Raw genomic sequence first — 25478 nt, 5'->3', positions numbered from 1 at the left:
CCGGTGTATGTTTTTGATAGCTGTATTTCTGCTTTCTATAGATCTTATGAGGTAAGTCCTTTTCTACTGATTTTTATGGTGAGTTCTTATGTTTTACTGTAACACCCTGTCCCAGGTAAAGCTAGATTTAAAGCCTTCAAACTAGTTTAACCCCGCTGAATTCTCATGATACATACCTGTCCAGAGCCTATCATTCAGTGGCTGTCGTTTGTTTCTATATATATATATATCATATTTCTTTTTCGTTCATTCTTTTATTTCATACTTAATTAGTTTTCTCGTTTAAATTGTTCTTCATTTGTCATCATAATCATTTCGGAGCATTTTACTTAGCTGACCATGTGGTCATTGTTGAAGGCCGTAAATAGCTGTTCATTTTTATGTTGTGTGTTGTTGAGAGTTGTTTCCTTGACAATAATGCCGCATAGATAAATTTATTTTCCAATAAGACCAGTGCTGAGGTAGTCTAACATGCTAAAGACCTGTTGGTGACCTTCTACTGTTGTTTTTTCTATGGTCGGGTTGTTGTCTCTTTGATACATTCCCCATTTCCATTCTCAATTTTATTGGATGCCGCGTCCATTATTTAACATACCAATACTTCCGAACAACCTTATATTTCATTCCAAAACGGAAATTCTCAATATAATTGTTTCATACTTTTCAAGTCGGTGGTTTTTTTTTATACTAGCCGACCATACGGTACGTGTTTTTCTCATTGTTGAAGGCCATACAGAATTGTCTATAATTGCTTACATCCACTTCATTTGAACTTTGGCGGATAGTTTTCTCATTGGCAATCATACCACATCTCCTTATTTTTTGATTTTTTATAATGTACCAATCATCCACTCATGCAAACTACACACCCGTCAATGTGATAACATAAAATTAAATTAGGTTCTACCTCTATAGGACTGCTATATAGAGACTCGGTCTCGTGGCGTTATGTGTTATAATTATGACGCTGATGACACGACAGCTTGAACTATACAGGTATGAACATTGAAAATGTAGCAACTAATAACAACAGGTACTTTTTTACTCTTCCATTACACTATATAATTCAATATGTCAGCAGTGGATCAACAGGGCAGCGAACACTTTTCAGTACCAGTTTTAAGCACATTCTTTCATTGTGTACTACTCTATTTTTCTCGTCTTATGTCATTTAGTTGAAAAATAGGGAGTAAATTTTTCTATTAAGCGAGTTAAGGATTGTATGTCATAAAGATGAGTCAAATATTTAAAATGCTGATGTGTAAGTGGTCAGTGAACGTCTTCAGTATTTAAAATAAGTGAGTTTATCCTGCATGTTTCCATTAGTGTTACCAATGCACTATACATGGACATGAGTTTAATGGTTGCATTCACCACAAGTTTGGATGCGTTATTAACAAAACGAGTTTAAATAATTAACAACTTGAAGTATAATTGACATCTGAAATTGTAAAATTTACACTGAAGATTCGCTGTTAGTATCACTCTTTCCGCTGTCTGAATCAGAGTCGTCAAAGTTAATTTTGGGACTAGCGATAACTTTAGTGCTTGTTTCAGCGTCATAAAAGTTTATTTTGGGACTACTAATAACTTTAGAAAATCTTTGTTCCACCTCTGCATTCATGGTAGAACTAGATAACGCTGTATCTGTCGGCTTTTCATATTCACCAGGTTCGCTATTAGTATCTGAGATAGAAATGACATCGGATCCCTCTTCATTTTTTGTAACCAGCTGAGGATTAACAGATGTAACGTAGGACGACCCAGGCATGAGTTCATCTGGATCTGATGATACTGGTATCAAGTCATCGTTAGATAGAACATCATATTCATCATCCGTATCATCCATGGGCGAGCCTAAGTTCTTGGTTTGAGATTGGTCATCAGTATGGATGTCACCTGGCTTTGCCATAACTGTGAACGAATCGTACGGAAATTCTGGTTGGTTCTGCTGGAATATTGGCGGTGGGGATCCTGGTATCGGAGGGGTCGGGGGATTTTCGCTCAGGTCCGATTTGTTGTCGCTGTCAACGTTTAAGATCGAGTCTTCGAACACAGTAATATTATCAGTTGTCAAAATGTTCGTTCCATTTAATATTTCGAACGAGTCACTGGACGCTGAATTTTGTTCAAATGTTGGGGGAGGTTTTGTTAAAGGTAATGAAGGTATAGAGGTGGTTTCAAAAATCCTTGAATCAGCATTTATTTGTTCTTGCCTTTTATAAGAAAATGACGCAGATTCGTCGCCTGAACTGGCATCTGCTACGTCATTCGGTGTCTCTGTAATAACATAATCTGAAGAAATCCTCGATTGAAAATTTTGTATATCTGGAGGTGGAATATTTGGCAATGGCGGTATATATGCTAGTTCATTATTGTCATTTTCTTTGCTCTCATGTTTTCCAATCGTTTCGTTCATATTTTCAAATTCATCCATAGAACCGTTTTCCGATGAATCAGAAGTACCAACTGATTTTACAATGGGCTCCGTGGAATCTTCATGAGTATGCAAATATGTTTGATTTATACCCGCGTCGTCTGATTTGTGACTATCTGTATCATTTTCTGATTCACTATCATCGGAAACGACACCAGGATTATTTTGATTCACGGCAATTTTCTCGCGCACGTCCGATTGATCAGGAGCAATTGTTCTTTTTTCTTTCTTTGAGATAGCCTTAGGCACAGGACGTGATTCAGATTTGGCCAATGGTTGGAGCAATAAAGGCATTTCACTTACTTTTATGACTTTCGGAGTTTCAATAAAATCATTTTGATTATTTTCCGAACGACCACTTCCAGAATTGTTTGTTTCAATATCAGTTTCATCTTTGACGGCAGACAAATCAATGCTGGCAATGCTCTCCTCATCTGACGCAAGTATTTCGTTTTCCTCAAACGTAACCTTCACCTTTTTCTTTTTTCCTCCTTCAACAAATGGACTGTGAATTTCATTACCATCAGTTTCGTCTAACTGTATCACCCCGATAGATATGCCCTCTTCATGGTTTTCTGATCTCATTTCAAAATTTTCGTAATCAGCATCCGAATTGTCTGAATTTTCAACCTGATCTGTTGTTTTATCGATGATCTGAGATGCAGTATTTGTTTCCGATTCATCTACATTAACAATATCGTAATCTTCATTTTCATCTGACAAGTTTTTTTCTGTTCTTACTGTTTCCACTTCCTCATAATTGTCTTCGTCATCGCTTGATTTCGTTTCCACAATAGATTCGTCCGGTACTGAATTTTTTATTTCTTTTTTACTGGAAATTGTAATGTTTTCATAAGTTTGTTCATCGTTGCTTTCTTCGTCACTGGTATGCAAATCGTTTTCACTTTCAATACTTTCTACAGAAACTCGAGAAACATTCTTTCTCATGTCAACATCAACAGTTATTTTCTTCTTAATTTTATTGCTTTCATTTGTAGTATCACTCTCTGAATCGGCTTCATTTATTGCTTCTTGTAAAAATGCAGACATGACTCTACCGTCGGTAGACTCCGTTGACATCACGGAAACTCTTTTCTTCGATCGTGGAGGTTTCTTTGGGACTTCGTCTATTTCCGTTATAGACTCGGCATCATCATAATTTGTACTGAAACTTACGGGTTGTAAATCTCTATATTCCATATCTAACGCTGGATTGTCATGGCCACCATTTTTATCAGTACCTGAATACGGAGCATCATATGGAACACTCCTGACTAATGATAAGGTCGATGTCTTTTTGTTATAAACAGGATTTTGAAATTTTGAAAAGTTTTTACCAAGAACCATACGAACGGGATATTTTCGTCTGTACCATTTATAAACTACAACTCCAATTATTGTCAGAATTAGAATAGGAACGATTACTCCTACAGCAATGGCGACTGCAGAACCACCTTTCTTACTTTTCGGTAGTGCGACGCCAATCTGCTTCGTTGTGTTTTCTGTTTCACTTGTAAATTCTGACTCTGTCGATAACACCTGGCGACTATTTGTTGTAATTATTGTGTTTTGATGACTTGCTTGAGCTTTCTGACTGGTTACGGCTAATTCATTGGTTGTAGTTGCCACATATTGACTAGTTTTTGCTGTGAGATGTGATAATGTACGTCCCTGCTTAGTCGTATTACGTCCCTGTTTAGTCGTTTGTGTTTTCCTAACAGTTGTCGTATCGGTTGAACCCTTTGAGAGTATGGAGGTCATCAGCTTTGTTGTCATTTTATTATTTTGTGCTGTGGTTTCAACTGAAATCTTGAAAACAAAATAGAAAATTTAGTATACATGAAATGTTCTATAAGTTAATAGCTTCTTGCTGTTAGAAAGCATTAACATAGTATTGGTTGGTTAATGCAATGATCTATAGTTTTAGTTGATCCTAAATTCATAGAAATGACATTTATATTATGCCGCCAATAGGCAATGCAATGGTTTATGACCAAGTTTTTCTACAATACAACTGGAGAAAACTCCCTTTTACCTTAATTTTCTATTTATCTTTTTACAAGCTTTATTGTCAATTTATAATAGATGACATTGCTTTAGGAATAGAAAGAAATTTGTCAAGCTCACGGCATGAAAAGATTTTAAAATCTTTATTCTTTTTTTAAAAAGAGTCTCTCTTCTGTATGTTCTGTCGAGGTTTCTGTCAGTATACACATGAATATATATATACGATTTTGAGTGTAAAATAGTCCTTAAAATAATTCGGTCGAGCGGTATATATACAATACAATATAATATCGATTTTTTTTTTAAGTATAAGTTTATGCTTATGTTGTAAAACGGTGTTTTTTTTTTTTTTAGATTTCTGTATATATATATATAGGCTTGAGTGTCCTTTAAGCACCTACCCTTGGTGACTCCTGCATATATATGAACAACAATACTATTTGCTCATATGCATCAGCCACGAGGAAGGAATTAACTCAAAAGCTTTTACTATAAATTAATGGATGTGATGCTGCTTTTGGTGCATGCATGGTCAATAAACACTAAACATACTGGTTTTGATATGTGACTACATGTATTATAAACTCAATTTATATTTCATGTTATTTGTCAAACGTATTTCTATCTTTATTTTTGTGTATTGTCTGTTGCAATTGTGTGATAAAAAATCAAGGTACTGATTACGCCTATGATTGGTCCACTATTGGAAATAAAATATATATATCTATATAATTTATTTATCTATCTGTACACATTTTTTTCTTTCTAGAATTACGCATCTTTCAAAAATTAAAAGATCCGCCCCTGTTTGCTGACTCGCTTTTTCGTACTAGGTGTTTGTGATTTCATTTCCTTCATATTAACAAGTTTATGTCACTGATCGAAGTACATGTACTAAATTTCCTAGAACTGCATTACACAAATATATATTTATACGATGAATATATATTGCACGTTTATGATTTATCTGTAAATCTCTTTACTACCGACATAACAAATAGAGATAGGCGTATCAATCATAGATATCTGCCTGCTATCTTTCATATCAAACACGAACTGATTGCTCCCTTATAAGTATATCTTATTATATTAGAATATGCCCATTCTTGTTAACTGAATTCAATATGGATTTTAAGATAGCAATCCAACAACATAAATAATAGATAGACTTTAAAAGAGCAAAATTAAAGTCCAGCATTGACGACATCTGTCTGTCATCAAAGACTATATGTAGACATGTGTGTCTTGCTTTTTTATGTGTAGTTGGGTTGCTGTCTCATTGATCATCTCCCCCAGATCTCCTTTAATCATTAACTGGTTTCTGGGTACACTGAGAATGAAGGTCGTTCGATAAAACCAAAACTATAATATTTACTGCAATATACAGATATTTAGGATGAAAGTATTAATTATGTCATAACTAAATACATGTATGTTGGACTAAGCATCATCACTTGAAATGTCAAAATATAATTTGTTTTGTCAGGTTAATGCATATTAAATGTTTTTCGTGTTGTTTCAAAAATTGTAATGATATAAAACATGTTATGATGACGGATTTATTTTATCCGAAGCTATTTATTTTACCTAGCTTCTTCAAAGCAAATGAAAAAAAAACACTTTACTGGCACTGGACAGGTTTGGTAAAAGATAAAATATCGGTCGCTGGGGGTAGCTAGGGTCAAGACGCATACAATCCCTATTACGTATTCTTTATAGAAAGCATATTATTCCTGCACCAGCAATCAATTTCCACGATAATGGATAAGATAATTAGCACATATATGTAATCAATATTTACCTGAGTGGTATTAACAACATCATCAACATCTCTCTTTTCTCTGTCATTCCATGACATCAATGGAGATTCCGGGTTTCCATTGTCACTCAATGTCAAATCATTAGAACTCACTGATTGACCAAGTTCATTGTCCACTGGCGCATTACACTTACATACAACTCCAAGTCCATATCCTCTACAGAACAAAACAATTCTATACCGTGGTACTCCCTTACTGAAAACCAAAGAAATACAAGAACGATTTAAATAGACTTCGTTCGTGCTTTTAATATTTTCCAAACTAACGGTTTTTAAATTACTGTCTTTACTGAAGGAATGTGTGCAAACAAATTCCATCCAAACAGTGCGATCAGTTCCAGCACTTTCACATTTGCATTTAAATAATTTAGTCGTTTTAATTTCATTTGAAGTTATGCATGAGCAATTATCTGTAAATTTATTCCTGGTAATATTTTTATTCATGCATTGAAAACTGTAATCATCTTCACGTCCATGGATTTCAGATATAAGTAAAGTTTTTAGAAACAGAAGACACCACCATTTCGGGTTCATGTTTGAGGTTCATCCAATTCATTAACCATCCTATGTACAGTATGTGCTGACGAAAAGTGTAAAGTTCGAATGATATCATGTTTAATGATAATATTAATTTTATTATCAATTAAGACCACATTTTACATTTACTTATATGTGTACACGCACATGCATCCGGAAGCAATATAAGTAACATTTCAAGTACATATGGCACTTTTTTCTACAACCTTTTCTGATTTTCTCTTAGACACCTGGTTGTCCCGGCATCGGTTAACATATTGTAAATCGAATCATAGTGTTATTTTTGTGTTATTTGTCATGTAGACTAATTACGGTAATAAATAATGTTTACTATATTTAGTTTTAAACATGCTGTGTCAGACTAAATTTTGTTTAGCAAGCAATGATTAAACTAGAAAATGAAAGGGCGGTGTGTATTTTGCATTACAACATGTTGGTGTACACTACGGAACTATGCAAGGTAACTGATAAACTTTACTTGCAAAGAAGTGTCGAATTAAGTGTCACCGTTTCACTTTGGACGGGTCATGGCTGCGGATTTGTATGTATATCCACCCAGTCAAAATAAGCGCCTTTTTCAGTAATTTGGTATATCTGTATTTGCATGGTTACACAGTATGATGACCTATAGTTGTTAATGTCTGTGTCATTTTGGTCTCTTACAGTTTCTCATTGGCAATCACACAACATCTTCTTTTTTCTATGATATTTACGCAAAGCAGCAGTACTTATACTCCAACTGCATGTAATAGGTGCATGACTCACGGGAATCCCGTAACTTTCTTTACAAAAATACTATCCAGGTGGTTCCAAATCTATTATAATTCTTGTATAGAACGAGTGTTTCTTTGGGGTTTTAAAGGGGGTGCAGGACCTTTTGTATGACGTCGGAATCGGGTGTTTTTCAACGTGTATCATCAGAACACCGGATATAGGTACTAACCAAGCGGGCATGATCGATTTTGACCTTACACAGTAACGAAAATCTTTTGTTTGCTCTATCAATATTCAATGTACTTTTCTCAAAATATGAAATTCATGCTCCTAAATAATTTTCGCATCGATTTTTTCCTATTCATAAAACAACTTTGATATTCTAATAAGAACAATTAACTTGTTCATGCGCAAATAGTTGTGAATGTCAACACCAACTTTCAATTTCGATACAGTTGTTGAGACATTAACATGTTTTATCTGAAAGAAACCTAATACAGGGCAAAAGTAATAGTTACCAATCATAAACCCTGTGATTGCTCATTCCTTGAAACTTTTTGGTTATAAACGAGTATGAAAATAAAGCTTTTGTGTACGGTGTATAACAACTTTACTATGCACCGTACATAAGGATTTATGTGGTCAGCTAAACACCGTATGTACACAACGCTTCTTTGGGGATAAAATATCGAAGAATAACATATGTATGAAAGATTTCAATACCAATTATTGAAACAGCTATACTTATTATACACACAAATTTACCTTCTATCAGAAAAAGAGTTGCAATGAATATAGAAATATATCGAATGAGACATGTGCCAACTTCTTTTACAAGTATTTGCACATGCTTTTAGTAATTCCTCTTGTTTTGGGAAAATAATGAGATATCTCTAATCATCAACCTACGACTAATTCATTTCTCAAAATAGCAATTATGTTTAGATTGAAGTACACATTGATATTAGGTTCAAACAAAACAAAGATTTTTCATTACCGTGTAAGATCAAAATCGCTCACGCCCGCTTGGTTAGTACCTATATCCGCTGTACGATGATACACGGTTAAATTGGGGATTGATTCTATCGGGATCCGGGATTTATTTTTAATTTCGGGACCTCGGGATTTCATGTTTCTAAGCCCGGTATTTCGAGATCAGGACCCCTCCGATCCCATCTTACTTTGTTTCATTGTGGTACTGCTTAGTTTGATATTAAAACCTTCGATTTTGTTTCTTGTCGTTCTTCAATGTTTGAGCTTCTGTAGTAACTAAAATATGTTGACTCGTTCTGTTAGTTCCACAATCATCTTGTATAACATACTAAGGTGTTGTTGGTTCCTTCGGTCTTATAGACTAGCCGTGTCATTCAAGCTATCCAGCAATTCTCATTCTGCAAATCTCTTTATGAAAAGCTATCCTGCAATTGCGTTTTAAAAACTACTTGAGCGACAATTTTATTTTTCTTTAAAATCTTAGCTATAGTTTTTGATTCGATTTTTTTTTTATATATAAAGTCTAGGATGTGATTCGGATTAACGCATATTTAACCTTTATTTGAGATTTTCACAACTCATATTAACCAGTGGCAGATCTAGAAATTATCATAAGTGGGGCCCACTGGCTGCCTAAGAGTGGTCCCGCTTCAGTGATTCCCTACATAATCAACCAATTTTTTTCTCAAAAAGGGGGGGGGGGGTCTCCCCCCTGCCCCCTAAATCCGCCTCTGTTAACCATCAACTAGAAATATAGAATTTTGATGTCAATTGAAATTTTTCATGGTATACCGACAATACAACTTCTATTTGAAACTGTGTCACCCACTTTCCAAACCATCATGCCTCTGCAGTTCTGTATGACTAGGGATAATTTATAGACTCTACTCTAATGAATAGCTGTTGGATGGAACTACAGCGGGAGGTTAAAGATATTCTGGAGTAAGCATTTTAAAGGCAGAAAATTTCGTCTGTAACACGAAAAACGGTCAAATTTGAAAAAATACGCATTGAGGTCGCCCACTTTTCAACAATTACATCGGCAGTTCTGCCTGAATGGCTAGGAATTATACTCTTCTCTACTGAATAGCTATTGGATAGTACCATAGCGGTAGGGTGGTGAAATTCTCAGTGGGTAAATTCATCATTCTTAAAGGCCGAAATTTTGTCCGAAATGAAAAGTAAAGCCAAATTCAATCAAATACGCATTGGGACACCCTCTTCCGACCCATTGTCTGGGCAGTTCTTTATAGCCAGGGAGTATGGAGGCTGCTCTTATTTATAGCAGAGACATATAATACATTAATTGTATTATATGTCTCTGTTTATAGCTATTGGACAGTACTACAATTTGAGGGCAAATAATTTCTGGGATAAGCATTCTTAAAGGCCGAAATTTCGCCCGAAACATGGAAATAAAGCCGACCAAATTCGATCAAATGATTAGGATCACCCACTTTCAAACCGACTACCTCGGCAATTCTGTATAGCAAGGGATTATAGACGCTGCTCTAATAAATAGCTTTTGAATAGTGCTACCGTTGAATATGAGGGTATAAAGTATTTTTACATGAGAGCCGTGGTTTAGTGGTTAGTGCATCGGACTACTAACACAAAGGTTCCTGGTTCGATTCCCGTTTGGGATGAAAATTTCAGGAACTCAATTTTCGGCTCTCCCTTGACACCATTCGCGAGTATGGTCTTGAGGAAACGATGATAGTCCGTCGGACGGGGACGATAAATGGCTGACCCGTGTTAAGAGAGAGCCATATCTCTTGCACGTTAAAGACACCCTTGTCGAGATTTCGAAAAAGAGTAGGCTAATGCCGCTACAAGGCAGCACTCGCACCCGCAAAGTGGAAAGGGATTAATATAAGTTGCAAAACTTGTTTCCCAATCCACTATAAATAAATATGTTTAAACTAAAGTATTTTTAAAGGCTGAAAATTTCATCCGAAACTTAGAAATAATGCCAACTTCGATAATTAAAATATGCATTGGGATCAACTGCTAGAATTATTTACCAACTTAATTTTATCTAACAAAAAGGCGGCCGTGACCCTCAAGGCCCACTGAGATCAACCTAGATGATAGTGCCAGGTGCCAGAAAAAAAGGAGGTCATATTTTGTCAGCGAAGTTTTAAAAATACCGCCAAAATTACTATTTTTTGCGCATGACAGAAACGGATCATTTCACTTCCTGCAATTTGAAAACAAAAGAGGTCATATTTTGTCAGCGAACTTTTAAAAATACCGCCAAAATTACTATTTTATGCGCATGACAGAAACGGATCATTTCACTTCCTGCAATTTGAAAACAAAAACATCATGTTTTTTAACTTTTAAACATATCATCACATGGCGAAGCAGGTGAACACATCTAATCTACTACAAAGCTTACACAAATAATCAAATTTTAAAACAATGTTACTCTAAATGATAAATGATAAAACAGATATCATAATAGGTACTGAAACCTGGCTAGACCCTAAAACATCTTCCTAGGAATATTTTTCAAAAGATCATTACACAGTTTTTAGAAAAGATAGACCACCAAATAAAAAAGGACAATGTCATGGAGGCGTACTCATAGCTATTTCAAATAATTTTTTATGTACAGAACTCAAAGAACTAGACACAGGATGTGAAATGATATGGGTAGAACTATTGATATCAAATGCACGTAAATGTTATATAGGTGCTTATTATCGACCTCAGCCAGATGATGATACATCTTTAGATTTACTAAATGAATCCATCAGCAGAATAAACGCAAACTCAAAGTCAGCCATAATTATTGGTGGGGACTTTAATTTAGGAAACATCAATTGGGAAACAACTAGCGTCATCCCTGGAAAAGCAAACCAAAAACAACATCAACAACTGTTAGATATAATAAATGACCATTCATTAGCACAAGTCGTAAACATACCAACTCGAAATGACAAAATTTTAGATCTTGTGTTAACAAATTATCCAGCCATCATTGAAAAAACTGAAACCATGCCACCATTAGGGGAGGCAGACCATATGATATTGTATATATAGAATGTTTACTTTCATTAAAAAGATGCCAAACCAAGCCACGTAAAGTATACAAATATAAAAATGCAAACTGGCAAAAAATAAAAGAGGATATCGATGAAATATATCAAAAGATCGTATATAAAAAAGATAGTGAAGATACAAACACCCTTTGGTTAACATTTAAAAACTCATTACAAAACACTATCACTGAGAACATACCCCAGAAAATGATGAGAAACAGCAAAAATTTACCATGGATAACAGACAGTATTAGACGACAAATGAAAAAGTATAAGAAAAAATATCAAAAGTACAAATTGAAAGGCAAGGGGAAACTAGACCAACTCAAAAAATTAAAACATGATATACAAAAACAACAAAGAACATCTTATTGGAACTATATTGAAAATATGATATGTGGTATACCAGTTGATGACAACACTACTACCATATCAAAGAGCTTCCCAAAAAATCTGTTCAGTTATATAAAAACACAAAAGTCTGAAAGCTCTAATATACCACCACTCCGAAAAGAGGGCTCACTTACATCTGACTCAAAAGCGAAAGCTAACATTCTAAATGAACAGTTCAAAAAAGCATTCACACCTGTAACAGATGACCCAATACCAGACAAGGGCGTCAGTAAACATCCACAAATGCCTGATATTAAAATACAACAACAGGGCATAGAAAAACTTCTAAATAACATTAACATCAACAAAGCAGCTGGGCCTGATCTCATCCATGGTAAAATTTTAAAAGAGTGTAAATCATCCATCACTCCCATCTTAACAATCATATTCCAATCATCACTCAATTCTGGAAAGATCCCAGATGACTGGCGTCACGCAAGTGTATGTCCAGCATTCAAAAAAGGCGACAAACACGACCTAATAAACTATCGCCCAATATCATTGACTTGCATCTGCTGCAAACTATTAGAACATGTTGTAGCTAGTAGCATAATGAAACACCTGGAAAAAAATAAAATATTGTATGATTTACAACATGGTTTTCGATCGTCCCGCTCCTGTGAAACTCAGCTAATATCATTTATTCAAGATCTTGCAAATTCAAATAATAAAAACATTCAAATAGACATCATAATAATGGATTTCGCAAAAGCATTTGATAAAGTTTCACATCAACACCTCATGTACAAAATTGGTTTCTACGGTATAAATTGCAATGCATATCATTGGATCCAAGATTTCTTAACAAACAGAACACAAACTGTAGTCCTTGAAGGTGAAACATCAAATAAAATACCTGTAACATCTGGGGTACCTCAAGGCACAGTGCTTGGTCCAATTTTATTTTTAATCTTCATTAACGATTTGGCAGAATATATTGAACATAGCACATTAAGATTGTTTGCAGATGATAGTATTATTTATAGAGAAATAAAAAAAACAGATGACACATATAAATTACAGTCTGACTTAGAAGCGGCTGGCAGGTGGGAGCAGGAATGGCTCATGCATTTTCATCCTGATAAGTGCAACATTCTCAGTGTAACTCAAAAACGCAAACCTTTAGACTTCACTTATAAATTACACAATCACTCTCTAGAAAAAGTTGACTCCACAAAATATTTAGGCCTAACTCTTCAATCAAATTTAAAATGGGACAAACATATAGATAACATGACATCAAAAGCAAATCAGTCCCTTGGATTTATTCGTAGAAACCTAAAAATAGCCTCTCCAAAAGTTAAAGCACATGCATATAAAGCTCTTGTACGACCAAAATTAGAGTACTGCTCAACAATCTGGGATCCACATCAAAAACAGCAAATTTCACAAATCGAAAAAGTTCAGAGAAGAGCAGCACGCTTCTCATGCAATCGCTTCCATAACACCAGCTCAGTTACTGAAATGATGACAGACCTAAAATGGTACCCACTCGAAATTAGGCGCTTACGTTACAGACTTGTTTTCTTCTACAAAATTATTCATGAAATTGTTGCAGTCCCTACAGATAACCTCTTGATACCACTAGACAATAGAACCAGACATAGCAATCCGCACTCATTTAGGCAAATACAAACATCTAAAGACAGTTATAAATATTCTTTTTATCCACGAACAATTATAAATTGGAACTATCTGCCACAACAAATAGTATCATGCAGTACAGTAGAGGGATTTAAGAGTATGATCACAGAATCTGCTCTCATCCCCATATTCTATCCCTAACTATTCTGTTATCAAATGTATATACCGGTAGTTTTATCAAAATTTATTTTTTTGAATGTACATACTTTATTTTGTTTTTTCTTGATATTGTTATTTTTGATTTTTTCCTGCTAAAATGTAAATTATAAATTTTATAGTCGACGCCCAGCGAATAATCTTCAATAATTGAAGGATCGCTAGAAACCTAAAGAAGAAGAAGAAGACTCGTCCTTACCTTGAAAAAAAATTGTGTCTGAAGAGAATTTTGAGAAAAAGGGGGAGGCGCTGATAAAAAAAGGATTACCTATAATTTTTGCATTCAAATCATTGATAGAACTTAATGAATCAAAATAATAAATTGTCCGAAAACATATTTCAGAAATCAATAGACACAAAAAAAAATCACAGGTCAAACAATACACCTTATCGATAATCCCGGCTGACCCGGCCGCCTGAACTTTTGACGTCAACAACAATCACTATTCACTGGCGTCAGATATTATGTTTTATGACATCAAAATTTTATGTGAACCCGTGTGATATTCAGTAATGGCAGAAAAATAGCGATAACCTGTATTCATCCCCTCAAACTCACTATTTGCTGGGGATTTCCCCCATGGAGGCTCCTAAATGGAAATTTTGTTAGAGAATTTTTTTCCACTATTTTAAAGAAAGCAATTGATTTAACAATGGCTATGAGCTTGTTAAAGCATGAAGAAGCCAAAATAACACATTCTAATATGAGGTTCTTATACGCTTTGTAAACAAAGCCGTGTTCTAATGAGCATAAAAAATATGTTTGACACATGCGCACAAAGTACATTTGTAACTGTGTATATTAACGTTATTTCCATAGTTATCCTTTAAATTGTATACATTTAAGCAGCTAGCATAAACTAGTATTTTATATTTTTATAAAACAACATATATTTTCCCTGCCCATATTTTTTAAACTTATCAAATATGAAATGTAATGCACAGAGTTCTCGGTGAGGAAACGAGAAAAGCCAAACATTTTACGGTATATATTCGTACGCTTCGACCTATAAAAACACTGTATTTGTCCTATTAGAATCGATATAATTCCTACGTGACAAGCTCTATGCTCATTTTAACATGGGTAGGAATTATATTTGACCACATTTTACACCTCGCTAACGCTCAGTGTAAAATATCGACAAATATAATGCCTACCCATGTTAACAGTTTTACAATTGTCATTTTACATTCTGACATTATATATCTTAACACATTTATAATTGTCTGTATCCATATTTGTATTGTAAATACGTAAAAAAAAAATATATACCTGGCTACAATGGGAGACCAATTGTCAATTTGCATTATAATTCTTATCTAACCGGAGGCCACGCTCCATACAAAATCATCTTTGACTCCCAGGAACTAGAACCAGGGCCCTATCTGCTACGCTGCAGTGTGTTTACCGACTGAGCAAAAGACATACTTCCTTAGCTCAACTGCATACGGCTGACTTAGTATCTACCACATTTTTCTAAGGAAAGCAATCCTGTCAAACTTTTGCTGTAATTCATTTACTTTTGTTATTTTGCATCTATACAATATTGTAAGAACAAATTTAAACACTACACATTTTCATTTGTTATTTTATATTACACATTTACATTTAGGACCCCATTGGAGATGTATGGGCTAAGAATGCATTACATAGAGCTGTAACAGTAGGCCAGAATGTTTATCTCAGAGCTGCTTCAAGGAAAGTTAATTGGCCCGAATATAAACCAAGAGGTCAAAGACCTATTGAGGTAAACACTGTCAAAATGTTTTTTTGCATGTAATTTTTTACAGAGAAAATGTGAAAATTGGTTTCATGTACAGGATGTATCAAATCAAGTTTGCCTTACATATTCAGAATGTATTAAATATTGAGCAGTCCAATATTTCATCATGAACAATACATGTACCTTTTGGAAAATCTTTTAAATTGAAAAAAGAACATTTGACATTTTAACAAAAAATGTTTAAGTTCTGTTCATAATTGTACAGTAATGACAGTCAAACACATGACAAAATGAAATAATGGACATTTTCTTCTTAGAATTCTTGTCTCTAAAGATGGTATTTCTGATTAGGCTAAATTTAAGGGGTAAAAACACATTCTAATTAACAACTGAAATAATTGATTACATGCATCATGTGCATGACATGTTTCAAAGAAATTTGTCAAAACTAAGTCTATCCTTTATTGACTTTATTTTGTAGGACAGACTCATACACCAGTATCAGGCCTGGGGTAATGGTAATTTGTAATTGTAATGCATTGTAATATTACATTTTTTGGATGTAATGCAAAGTAATAGTAATGCACATTTTCTGCATTACAATTACATGTAATGTAATGATTACTTTAGTTAAAAATTGATGTAATGCCTCCATTACAGTACATTACTTTTCATTACAAATTGGTAAACTAGACAAAATTGAAGAATATTGTATAATAAAAATAAAATATTAACAAAAACAAAAGAAAGTATGGAATCAAATTTTTGTCACAGTTAATTACTGTATCAAAATAATGACATCAATCTTTAAAACACACATTAAGGTAAGAAATATAAAATGGTAAAAAATATCAAGTCTTTGATCTTGGTTTCTGATATTTGTTTAATATTACATGTATATGCAAATGATATGAGAATATTATGGTGTTTGGTGGTCTATGAAAAATCTTATAAAAAAAATTATCAAACAAAACTATATAGATCGATGAAAAAAATATGAAGATGAAAATTTCATAATTCTATACACACCTTACATGTATTTCAATGAAATATTGAATATATCAAACAACATTTTTAGACCAAACTGTGGTTTGGGTCCTGTCTGTGTTGTTATTTCACCTAATTAATATCATAATGTTTTTATTGCAATCAAATCTTCTCAACTTATGTTTGTCTTCACAGAACCCTTAGGCATTTAACAAGATAATCCTTTAATGACACATTTATTATATCCCTTTGAAATCCTGAAAGGGAAAATTCACGATTTTTTACTTATGGTTTAAATATGTTCATTATGATATAATATATATATTCACAAAGTTTTATCGCTATATGTGTAGTAATAAAGGAGAAATTCAATATTTAATGAAAAAATATTAACTACTTCCTGTAGGTCGTGACGTTTTCTCCTGGTTTTTGCATGCCGGGATTTAAATAACAATCATTAAAAGTCTTGGTTTTAAATCATATTTTAACGTAATCGTAAGCGCGCTGATGACTTATGCTTTATCTAATAACCCAGTGATCGGGAAGGACGTGCGCCCTGCGCCTATAGCACATATTCACCAGAAATGGCGCATAGAGTGACAAATGTAAGCGCCCACGTGGCGCACGATATTTTTCACATCGTTTCGAAACGTTTAGATATCGTCAAATAGATTTCCGATCGTGTTCCGTGCCACATGTGTGTGGAAACAACTGTAAAATGTTCCTCCAATCATTGGAGCACCTATATATTTTTAGGACGTCTCGGGTGTTTTCCTATGGTAATAGAACCATGCGGTTTAACGTCTCGGGTGTTTTCCTATGGTTATAATAGAACCATGCGGTTTAACTGATAACCCAAAAAACGCAATTAACCATCATTCATGATATAATTTTTTATAAACAACTTTACATTTGTGAAATTTGGCTATTACAGACGAGATTTAACTCTAATATATAATCTTTTGATTTAGTTTAGCTTTATTATTTCGATTGAAAACCCCTGAAGCCATTTTATGAATATAGTTTTTGTCTCCATTATAGGCGCTTAAATGTCCTTGTCATTTTTTGGTCTTTGGCTCGTTTTGACATTTTGTAAACATGACTTCAGCGAATTATTATTTTGTTCTATCAATTAATGGTACTCTCTACTGTTATTCTTGGCATCTTGATGAAGCAATAATAATAATACAAGAAGTGCACAGGACGTTCCTGAAATGTCCTCTAATACGGAACGTCTGGAATGAGTATGGTATCGACGAAGACCCAAATTTAATGTTAAAAAAAACATGAACATGAAAACAAGTCAACAGTAACAGTTTAAACATTGTAAATAAAGGTTTATCTTTAATATTGTCCTTTTTGGAAGAAGTTATTGTATATTCATTGAAATTACAGAATCACAGTAACAATATTATTTAAAATCATAATTTTTAAGTAAATTTGTACCAACACCTCTTTTCCAAAACATGGGAAAATAATGATACTTTTTATTTTTTTACAGAAGTCAATTCAAATGGCCCACTCATTTGACAACATGGCCCATTATTTTTTAAAATGGCCCATTGAATTTATTTTTGAGGGGCCCTGGGCCCATAGTGAAAAAAACCTTCCAGATCACTGATAACCATCCGATAATAAGAAGATAAAACGCACATACGTTCAATTGTACATATTCATGAGATAAATTTTCTATGTTAAACGTATATATTCGAATTATTTTTGTAGACAACACAAAAAGTTATAAATTGATTTTTAATTAATGTATTTTCGGACTGATAAGGTGAACAAAGTAAAGTACAATAATCTGTAAAGACAATATGTTGGTGTACTCTTATTGACCTTTTACTATCTCTGCTATGACTTGGTTGATACGATGTGTGTATTCACGGTTCTGTAGCAATACTCGTAGATGGCTTGTTGAAAGGTAAATTGTTATTTGCACTTCGGTATTTAACCACGCCTATCGGGCACACCTTGCCAGGTGTGACTGTCTATTCGGATCAGTGAATTATAAGACAAGGGGAGCATCCAATACACATATTTAAAATATATATTCAAGTTGGTGACAAATAAAAATTGATCGCCGTGGAATTATTTAATTATGTTTGGTGCTATTATTTATTTGAATTCAAATAAGTTAATTTACTAAGAAATACACAATTTTTGGTTAAAGACGGGAAACTTAATTCATATGTCCGATTGAAATAATTTACACCTTTTGTCCTTGATTGATGTCTAATAAAAAGGAGAACTTAGAAATTATAAATAGCTTTACCAAAGTATTTTTATTTGTCTTTATTAGGCAAATAAATGAATGAGAACACTTAGATTTAGACTTTTTAAAAGCCACGTACAAATTAATAACTGGAACTCACTGAAGATAACTCTACCGAAGCGGAATATAATATGAACGAATAAAGAAAAAATACTTTTGTACTTGAGAAGTCTTAAAACATTGACAGCAAATTTAAGGTCTTCTTGGAATAATTACGAATAGATATTCTTTATCAAGTGTGAAAAACGTCAACCAAATTTAATCATAATCGGGGACGTCCTTATTAAAGTAGTCTTCGTCTAACAACGTATAATACTTAATAACTATTTGACCAAAGATATTTAAAAACAAAAGACAACGAATTTAATGTCATCTTTCCCTATTTTTGAATGTAATTATAAGTCTGTTCAACTGGCAAGAATACCCCTAAAGGGGACAAATATCTGACAAGCAGTTTATTCTTTAAATTTGCTGTCATTGAATATCAAGAAAGAAAATAAATCCCGAAAATGATTTGAAACTTTAATACTCAATAGCTTTCCTAGAAAATATTCACATCCCTCGGGGATTATTAGTGTACGTCCAGTTGCATATGTCGGAACAGTTGTGGTGATGACGAATTTCTTTCTTTATTCGAGAACAATCTAATTGATATATAAATCTGTGATTTTACTATGTTCATAACTTCGATGAACCAAAGCAAGTTATAGATCGACCTGTATTTAAATCAAATTGGTCCTCTTCTTCTTCTTCTTTTGGTATACAATAGTCTATCGAATTGGATGATTACATACTGTTGGTATACGTGGACTAGTCTATTTACAAAACTTTTACCCCAATTTGCACAAAATGTATGTTTCTTTCTTATGTTCAATGTATACATGTATATATTTTAAATTGCGCTGTAGTTCCGTAACTTTCTATCAGGGCGTATAAACGAATCGTCGACAAGTGCGCACATTTTTTTAATCAACATTTCTGGAATGATCCAACTATGTCCTTTACTATTGACAACGAGTAAATATTACATTGTCCCAGAGACATATAATACAATTATATGTCTCTGATTTTCCCCAAATTAACCCTTGGAAAAAATACGTATATTTGTATATCTTCAATTTTTTTTTTTTATAAATAATATTCTTTACACCAGAAATTTTATCTATAAACAAGCGTATGAGTTAAGTAATGACTAGTATATTATATCACTTTCGGACACGCAAGACAGAGATGTATATTATACATGCACCTGATAGTTCAAAATGGAAAGTTATAAGTTATCGGCCGTGTACACTGATCAATACCTACAGAAGTGAAACGATGCATGAACTTGCAGGCCCTACAGGAAATCGCTTGAATACCTGGTCGTGTCACCTTACACCCCTCACAATACCTTTGGGAGAAATACCTTAAGCCATGCGGGTGATCAGTGGAGCGAAGATCCTAATTTATTTGAATAAAGTATATTACTTTAAAGAATTATGAACGAATTAGATTTTCGAAAACAATTTTCACGGAACTCTTATTTATGATTTGAACTTTGACTTTTAACTAATTCCAATATTAACAGTTTAAAAATAACAGACTATATGGTTATTAAAAATATAAGAACATTTTCCCAATCAAGTTAGTTAGTCAGATAAAACAACCGTACGATTGACAAGATATCGACACGTAATTACGACAACATCGGTTACTGTAGTTTTGTTTCTTTATGGTTTATAGACATATCGTGATTTTTATTTGGACAAGATAACAAAATGGCGGAACGCAAAGAACTGATACTCAAAATTTAAAATCGATGGTGATCTCTTATCTAGCGGAATAAAAATTTAATATTTATAAATTTGAGCATTTTTATACAGAATGGACATAATATGAATTTTTGATTTTTTTGCGAAGTTTCCCTTTAATGATGTCTTATTGATTAAGTGATCAATGTTAGAAACAAAATTATATGATAATTTATTTATTTTTCACCCCCTCCTAACATCCTAAGAAACTTGAAAGTGACTTTTTCAGTTTCATGCCTCCTACTACTCAATCAAAGGGTATAGACACAGGTACGGTGCAGTACATGATGTTGACATCTACTTGTCTGAGCCATGTAAAGAAATTTCAATAAATGCACTGGAATAATGAAAGTCAAATTCAGCATGTTCAGTGTGCATTTCTTCTTTGGCTAATACAGCCATCAAGTATTAAGCCATGGTCCAGTATTAGATGATGACTTCAGTACTATTATTGACTTTATTTTGTAGGAATCAGACTCATACACCAGTATAGATGATGCATTTAGTACTATTATACAGTTCATGTCACAAACCTCAAGGCAGTGTAAGGTCAGTCATAATGTTTGATTCATTTTTAAGTTGAGAGAGCATTCTTAAAGGGGTATTAACTCCAAGATATCAACAACAAGAATGTGTCCAAAGTACACAGATGTCCCACTTGCACCATCATTTCCCATGTTCAATGCTAAATCAATGGACTGTGAAATTGGGTACAAAATCTACTTTGGCATTAAAATTAAAAAGATTATACCATAGGGAACATGTGAACTAAGTTTGAAGTTGATTGGACTTCAACTTCATCAAAAACTACCTTGACCAAAAACTTTATCCTGAAACTCCCACTTTCAGACTTTCATTTTCTATGTTCAGTGGACCGTTAAATTGGGATCAAAGGTCTAATTTAGCTTTAAAATTAGAAAGATCATATCATAAGCAACAAGTCACGAGTGTACAAAGTTTCAAGTTGATTGGACTTCAGCTTCATCTATCGTATGTGGGGCATAAAAATAGAATATGATTTTTTTATGCCCCATTAATGGGCATTATATGTTTTCTGGTCTGTGTGTCCTTTCTTTTGTCGGTATGTAAAATATATTGTTAACAAATAATATGTAATCAAACAGACCTAAAATAATCTAATTGCACAATTTATCTATTCATGTTTATATTGCTTATATGACCATTTGACAACAGTCATCTGAGGTCACCTCAATAGTTTAATAACTACATGGGGTCTATACAACATAAAAACCAATGCTGATACATATTATTGAGCCCATACGTTATGTAAGTTAGTTTTTTGTCGAGCCTGCAACTTTTGTTGCAGAAAGCTCGACATAGGGATAGTAATCCGGCGGCGGCGGCATTAGCTAACATCTTAAAAGCTTTATATTTTAGAAGGTAGAAGACCTGGATGCTTCATACTTTGTATATAGATGCCTCATGTTATGAACTTTCCGTCAGTCACATGTCCAATGTCCTTGACCTCATTTTCATTGTTCAGTGACTACTTGAAAAAAAAAGTTAAGATTTTTTGTAATGTTGAATTCTCTCTTTTAAAATATAAGTTATTAAGTATCTATATTTGGTATGTGCGTACCTTGCAAGGTCCTCATGCCCGTCAGACAGTTTTCACTTGACCTCGACCTTATTTCATGGATCAGTGAACAAGGTTAAGTTTTGGTGGTCAAGTCCATATCTCAGATACTATAAGTAATAGGTCTAGTATATTCGGTGTATGGAAGGACTGTAAGGTGTACATGTCTAGCAGACAGGTGTCATCTGACCTTGACCTCATTTTCATGGTTCAGTGGTTATAGTTAAGTTTTTGTGTTTTGGTCTGTTTTTCTTATACTATATGCAATAGGTCTACTATATTTGGTGTATGGAATGATTGTAAGGTGTACATGTCTAGCTGACAGGTGTCATCTGACCTTGACCTCATTTTCATGGTTCAGTGGTCAAAGTTAAGTTTTTGAGTTGTTGCTAAGTGTTAAGTGTTTGTGTTTTGGTCTGTTTTTCTTGATTTACAACCAATAAGTCAACTCTATTTGTTGTATTGAAGAATTGTTAGTTTTATATGTCTGTCTGGTACGATTCATCTGACCTTGACCTCATTTTCATGGTTCATTGATCAATTTTCGTTATCTTTGGGTTAATGTTGAGTTTATGTGACAGCTGTAATAAATCTTTATATTTAGGTCTATCAACATAATGTCAATGGTTAGTTAAGAAGGCGAGACATTTCAGCGTGTGCACTCTTGTTTTTTCTTTTTATAATTTGGATATACATTTTAGTACATGTATGAAATAAATATGAGAATTTTAATCACATCGTTAAACATGAATTGACAGCTAATGCCCCTTTAACTGATTTCATATACATGTACATCATCAACTTTTCAGTGATATTCCAAAATAAATGCAAGGATTTCGTCTTGCTGCAATGAAAGTAGAAAGATAATTTATCTGTTTATATATACTGTTCTGTTTAAGTCTGTATGCCTTAATTAGTTCTCATGCTACTCTGAAAAAAGGGGGTAAATAATAATTTATTTGAGTTGACAACTTTTTCTAGGCCTAGTAGAATTAGTCAAAAATTGTTTATAAATAACAAAAGAAAAGAAAATTTCACCAACTCAACCAATATACTAACCATTCTAATGCAACAACGTTTGTAATGTTCATTTTGATTGGATAAGGTCACATTCTTACATGGCATCAATTGACAATTGATGTTATGGGTGTACTCGCAAGTGCAGATGGTATATTACAGATTTTAAATACATGTTTTAACGTTGTTTTCTGTCAGTTTCATTAGAATGGAGATAACAATATTGTATTTTAAGCTCCGACGGCATCTATTTGGGATTTGATAGTCGCAAATACCTGTTATCTGTCTCCGCTAACGTGTCGCCAGTAAACTTAATTTGCGACCATCAAATCCCCAATTGATGCCATCCGAGCTTAAAATACAATACAGTTATCTCCTAATTCATACAGGTTGTATCATTGTGAATAACAATAGCCAACCTCTACATGTATATGATAGATTATTTGTTATTTCATTTTTAGAGATACATGATAATCTATATAAATGCTACATGTACTAATCTATGTTTTATTTTATTTTCAGAAATACTATGATACTAACAAAACAAACAGAGACCATTGTGATTCACAACACTGTAGTAGATTCCATAATCCAGCATACAGTGAAATACAGAACAGTAGCCCTGTATGTAGTCCTTACAGATTTAATAGTAGTGTTGTTCCGATGATCGGAATAAGTGGGAAATCAGTTGGTTGGGCCTGGCGATGTCGATAATCCATTGGCATTTTGTTCAATCGCTTGTCGTTGAAGTTTCCGGACTTTTAGCTTATCAACTTCCGGTGATCGGAATAAGTGGGAAATCAGTTGGTTGGGCCTGGCTGGCGATGTCGATAATCCATTGGCATTTTGTTCAATCGCTTGTCGTTGAAGTTTCCGGACTTTTAGCTTATCAACTTCCGGTCCGTTTACGGTTTGCGTTTTATATGCACAGTCAAACAAATAATAACAAAAAATATCAGTCCATGACAATAACAATGTCAAACATCCTATAATTAAAGACATAACCAATTTCCTTCTTTAAAAACATGACAAAAGCATTGATTAATTATTTGCAGATTGATGGAATGTTATTTAAGATTAATAACTTTGTATGAAATACTTTCTTTCAATACCGGTACTTGTTACTTGAGAGCGTACAAATCATTCTGATTTTAGACAAAATAATTTCTTTGCTTCATTAGAACATGTTGCAAATTGTCTTTTATTAATGTTTTATCCATTTGTAGCATCAAATAAGTCATATTCCTTTCCAAATTGCTTGCCAAACATTGGAACTTGATCAATATAAACCACACCATAATAAAAATAATAAGAAACACCAAAAAACTACATGAATCTGATTTTTTTTTTTTTTGAAGAGTAAGCAGTTTGTATTTCACTTATCAATACTATTGGCACCCATTATTACTCATTGGAGTCTGATGTTATTTTGTTTTCTGTTTACAGTCATGAGGAATAAATGTTGAAGACCAAATGAATAAATTTGTGTTTAATTTCAGCTTCAAAGAACAGAAGACGTACATGTAGTTGTTCAGCCTGGGACATACTCTGTCACTGCAGGATGTTGGGGTCAACATCAACAACGAAAACATGTAGTGCATGTGGACAAAGGACAGTCAGTTGACCTTGACTTTTGCTTGTGATAATATTTTCTTATTTTAAGATATTTTATCCATTGTCTTTAATTAAGACATTATTTTCTCTCATTAGGAATACTTTTCAATGGTATTATGAAATTAAAATCTTTAAAACAAAGCACTGTTTGAAAATTTTGCTATCATTTTAAGGGTTTAATGTTAGATATTCATTCAACATACTGTCTAAAGCAAAGAAAACCTTACATTTTATCTTGAATCTTACTTGCAATATATTTGTGGTCATTCTTCTAGTCATATGGGTTTTGTACAACAATATAACACAGCAATATTTTGTTTTAGCTATCACAAGTTACAACTAATATTAGGTTTAAATTTCTATTCTATGCATTTAGCTATATATTTTTTATATGTATGTATGTGTTCAGTAAAAGGACAAGACAATCTTTTTGAAAAGTTTTATGTATTTTATGTGTTTTTCAAGTTTATTGTTTTTATATCCTTTAAATGAGATTAAAATAAAGATGTTTGTTTATTATTTGAATGTTATTTTTGACTCCTTTGTTCATAGAATCAGTGTATGTGTATCCTTTATAGGAAATTTGGTGTTGATGGTAGTCTCTTTTCTATACTTTTTTTTGTCACATCTACCCTGAAAGAAGCAGAATGCAAGCCATAGTGATTACAATCCAGCGATACAACAGTGTTAAAAATTTGTGGAAAGCTTATACATGTGTTTTAGA

The 25478-nt window shown here is 33.4% G+C and overlaps 2 protein-coding genes across 2 annotated transcripts; one reads left to right on the top strand and one right to left on the bottom strand.

Moving 5' to 3' along the window:
• Positions 1-1024: 1024 nt before the first annotated feature.
• LOC134688408 (dentin sialophosphoprotein-like) lies at positions 1025-7033 on the bottom strand. The gene is made up of 2 exons (XM_063549112.1): positions 6246-7033; positions 1025-4246 (listed from the first exon to the last, which is right to left on the bottom strand). The coding sequence occupies exons 1-2, from the start codon at positions 6795-6797 to the stop codon at positions 1457-1459; spliced, it is 3342 nt and encodes a 1113-aa protein (XP_063405182.1). The 5' UTR covers positions 6798-7033; the 3' UTR covers positions 1025-1456.
• Positions 7034-10718: 3685 nt separating this feature from the next.
• LOC134688407 (uncharacterized) lies at positions 10719-25273 on the top strand. Its single transcript, XM_063549111.1, has 5 exons — positions 10719-10877; positions 15361-15495; positions 20995-21075; positions 23663-23764; positions 24640-25273. Exons 1-5 carry the CDS (start codon positions 10866-10868, stop codon positions 24781-24783), a joined length of 474 nt encoding a protein of 157 aa, XP_063405181.1. The 5' UTR covers positions 10719-10865; the 3' UTR covers positions 24784-25273.
• Positions 25274-25478: the final 205 nt, after the last annotated feature.

This window comes from Mytilus trossulus, chromosome 10, assembly GCF_036588685.1.
Source record: "Mytilus trossulus isolate FHL-02 chromosome 10, PNRI_Mtr1.1.1.hap1, whole genome shotgun sequence".
NCBI lineage: Eukaryota > Metazoa > Mollusca > Bivalvia > Mytilida > Mytilidae > Mytilus > Mytilus trossulus.
Note: the sequence above shows the minus strand (reverse complement) of the source record. Positions and strands in the feature narration are given on the sequence as shown.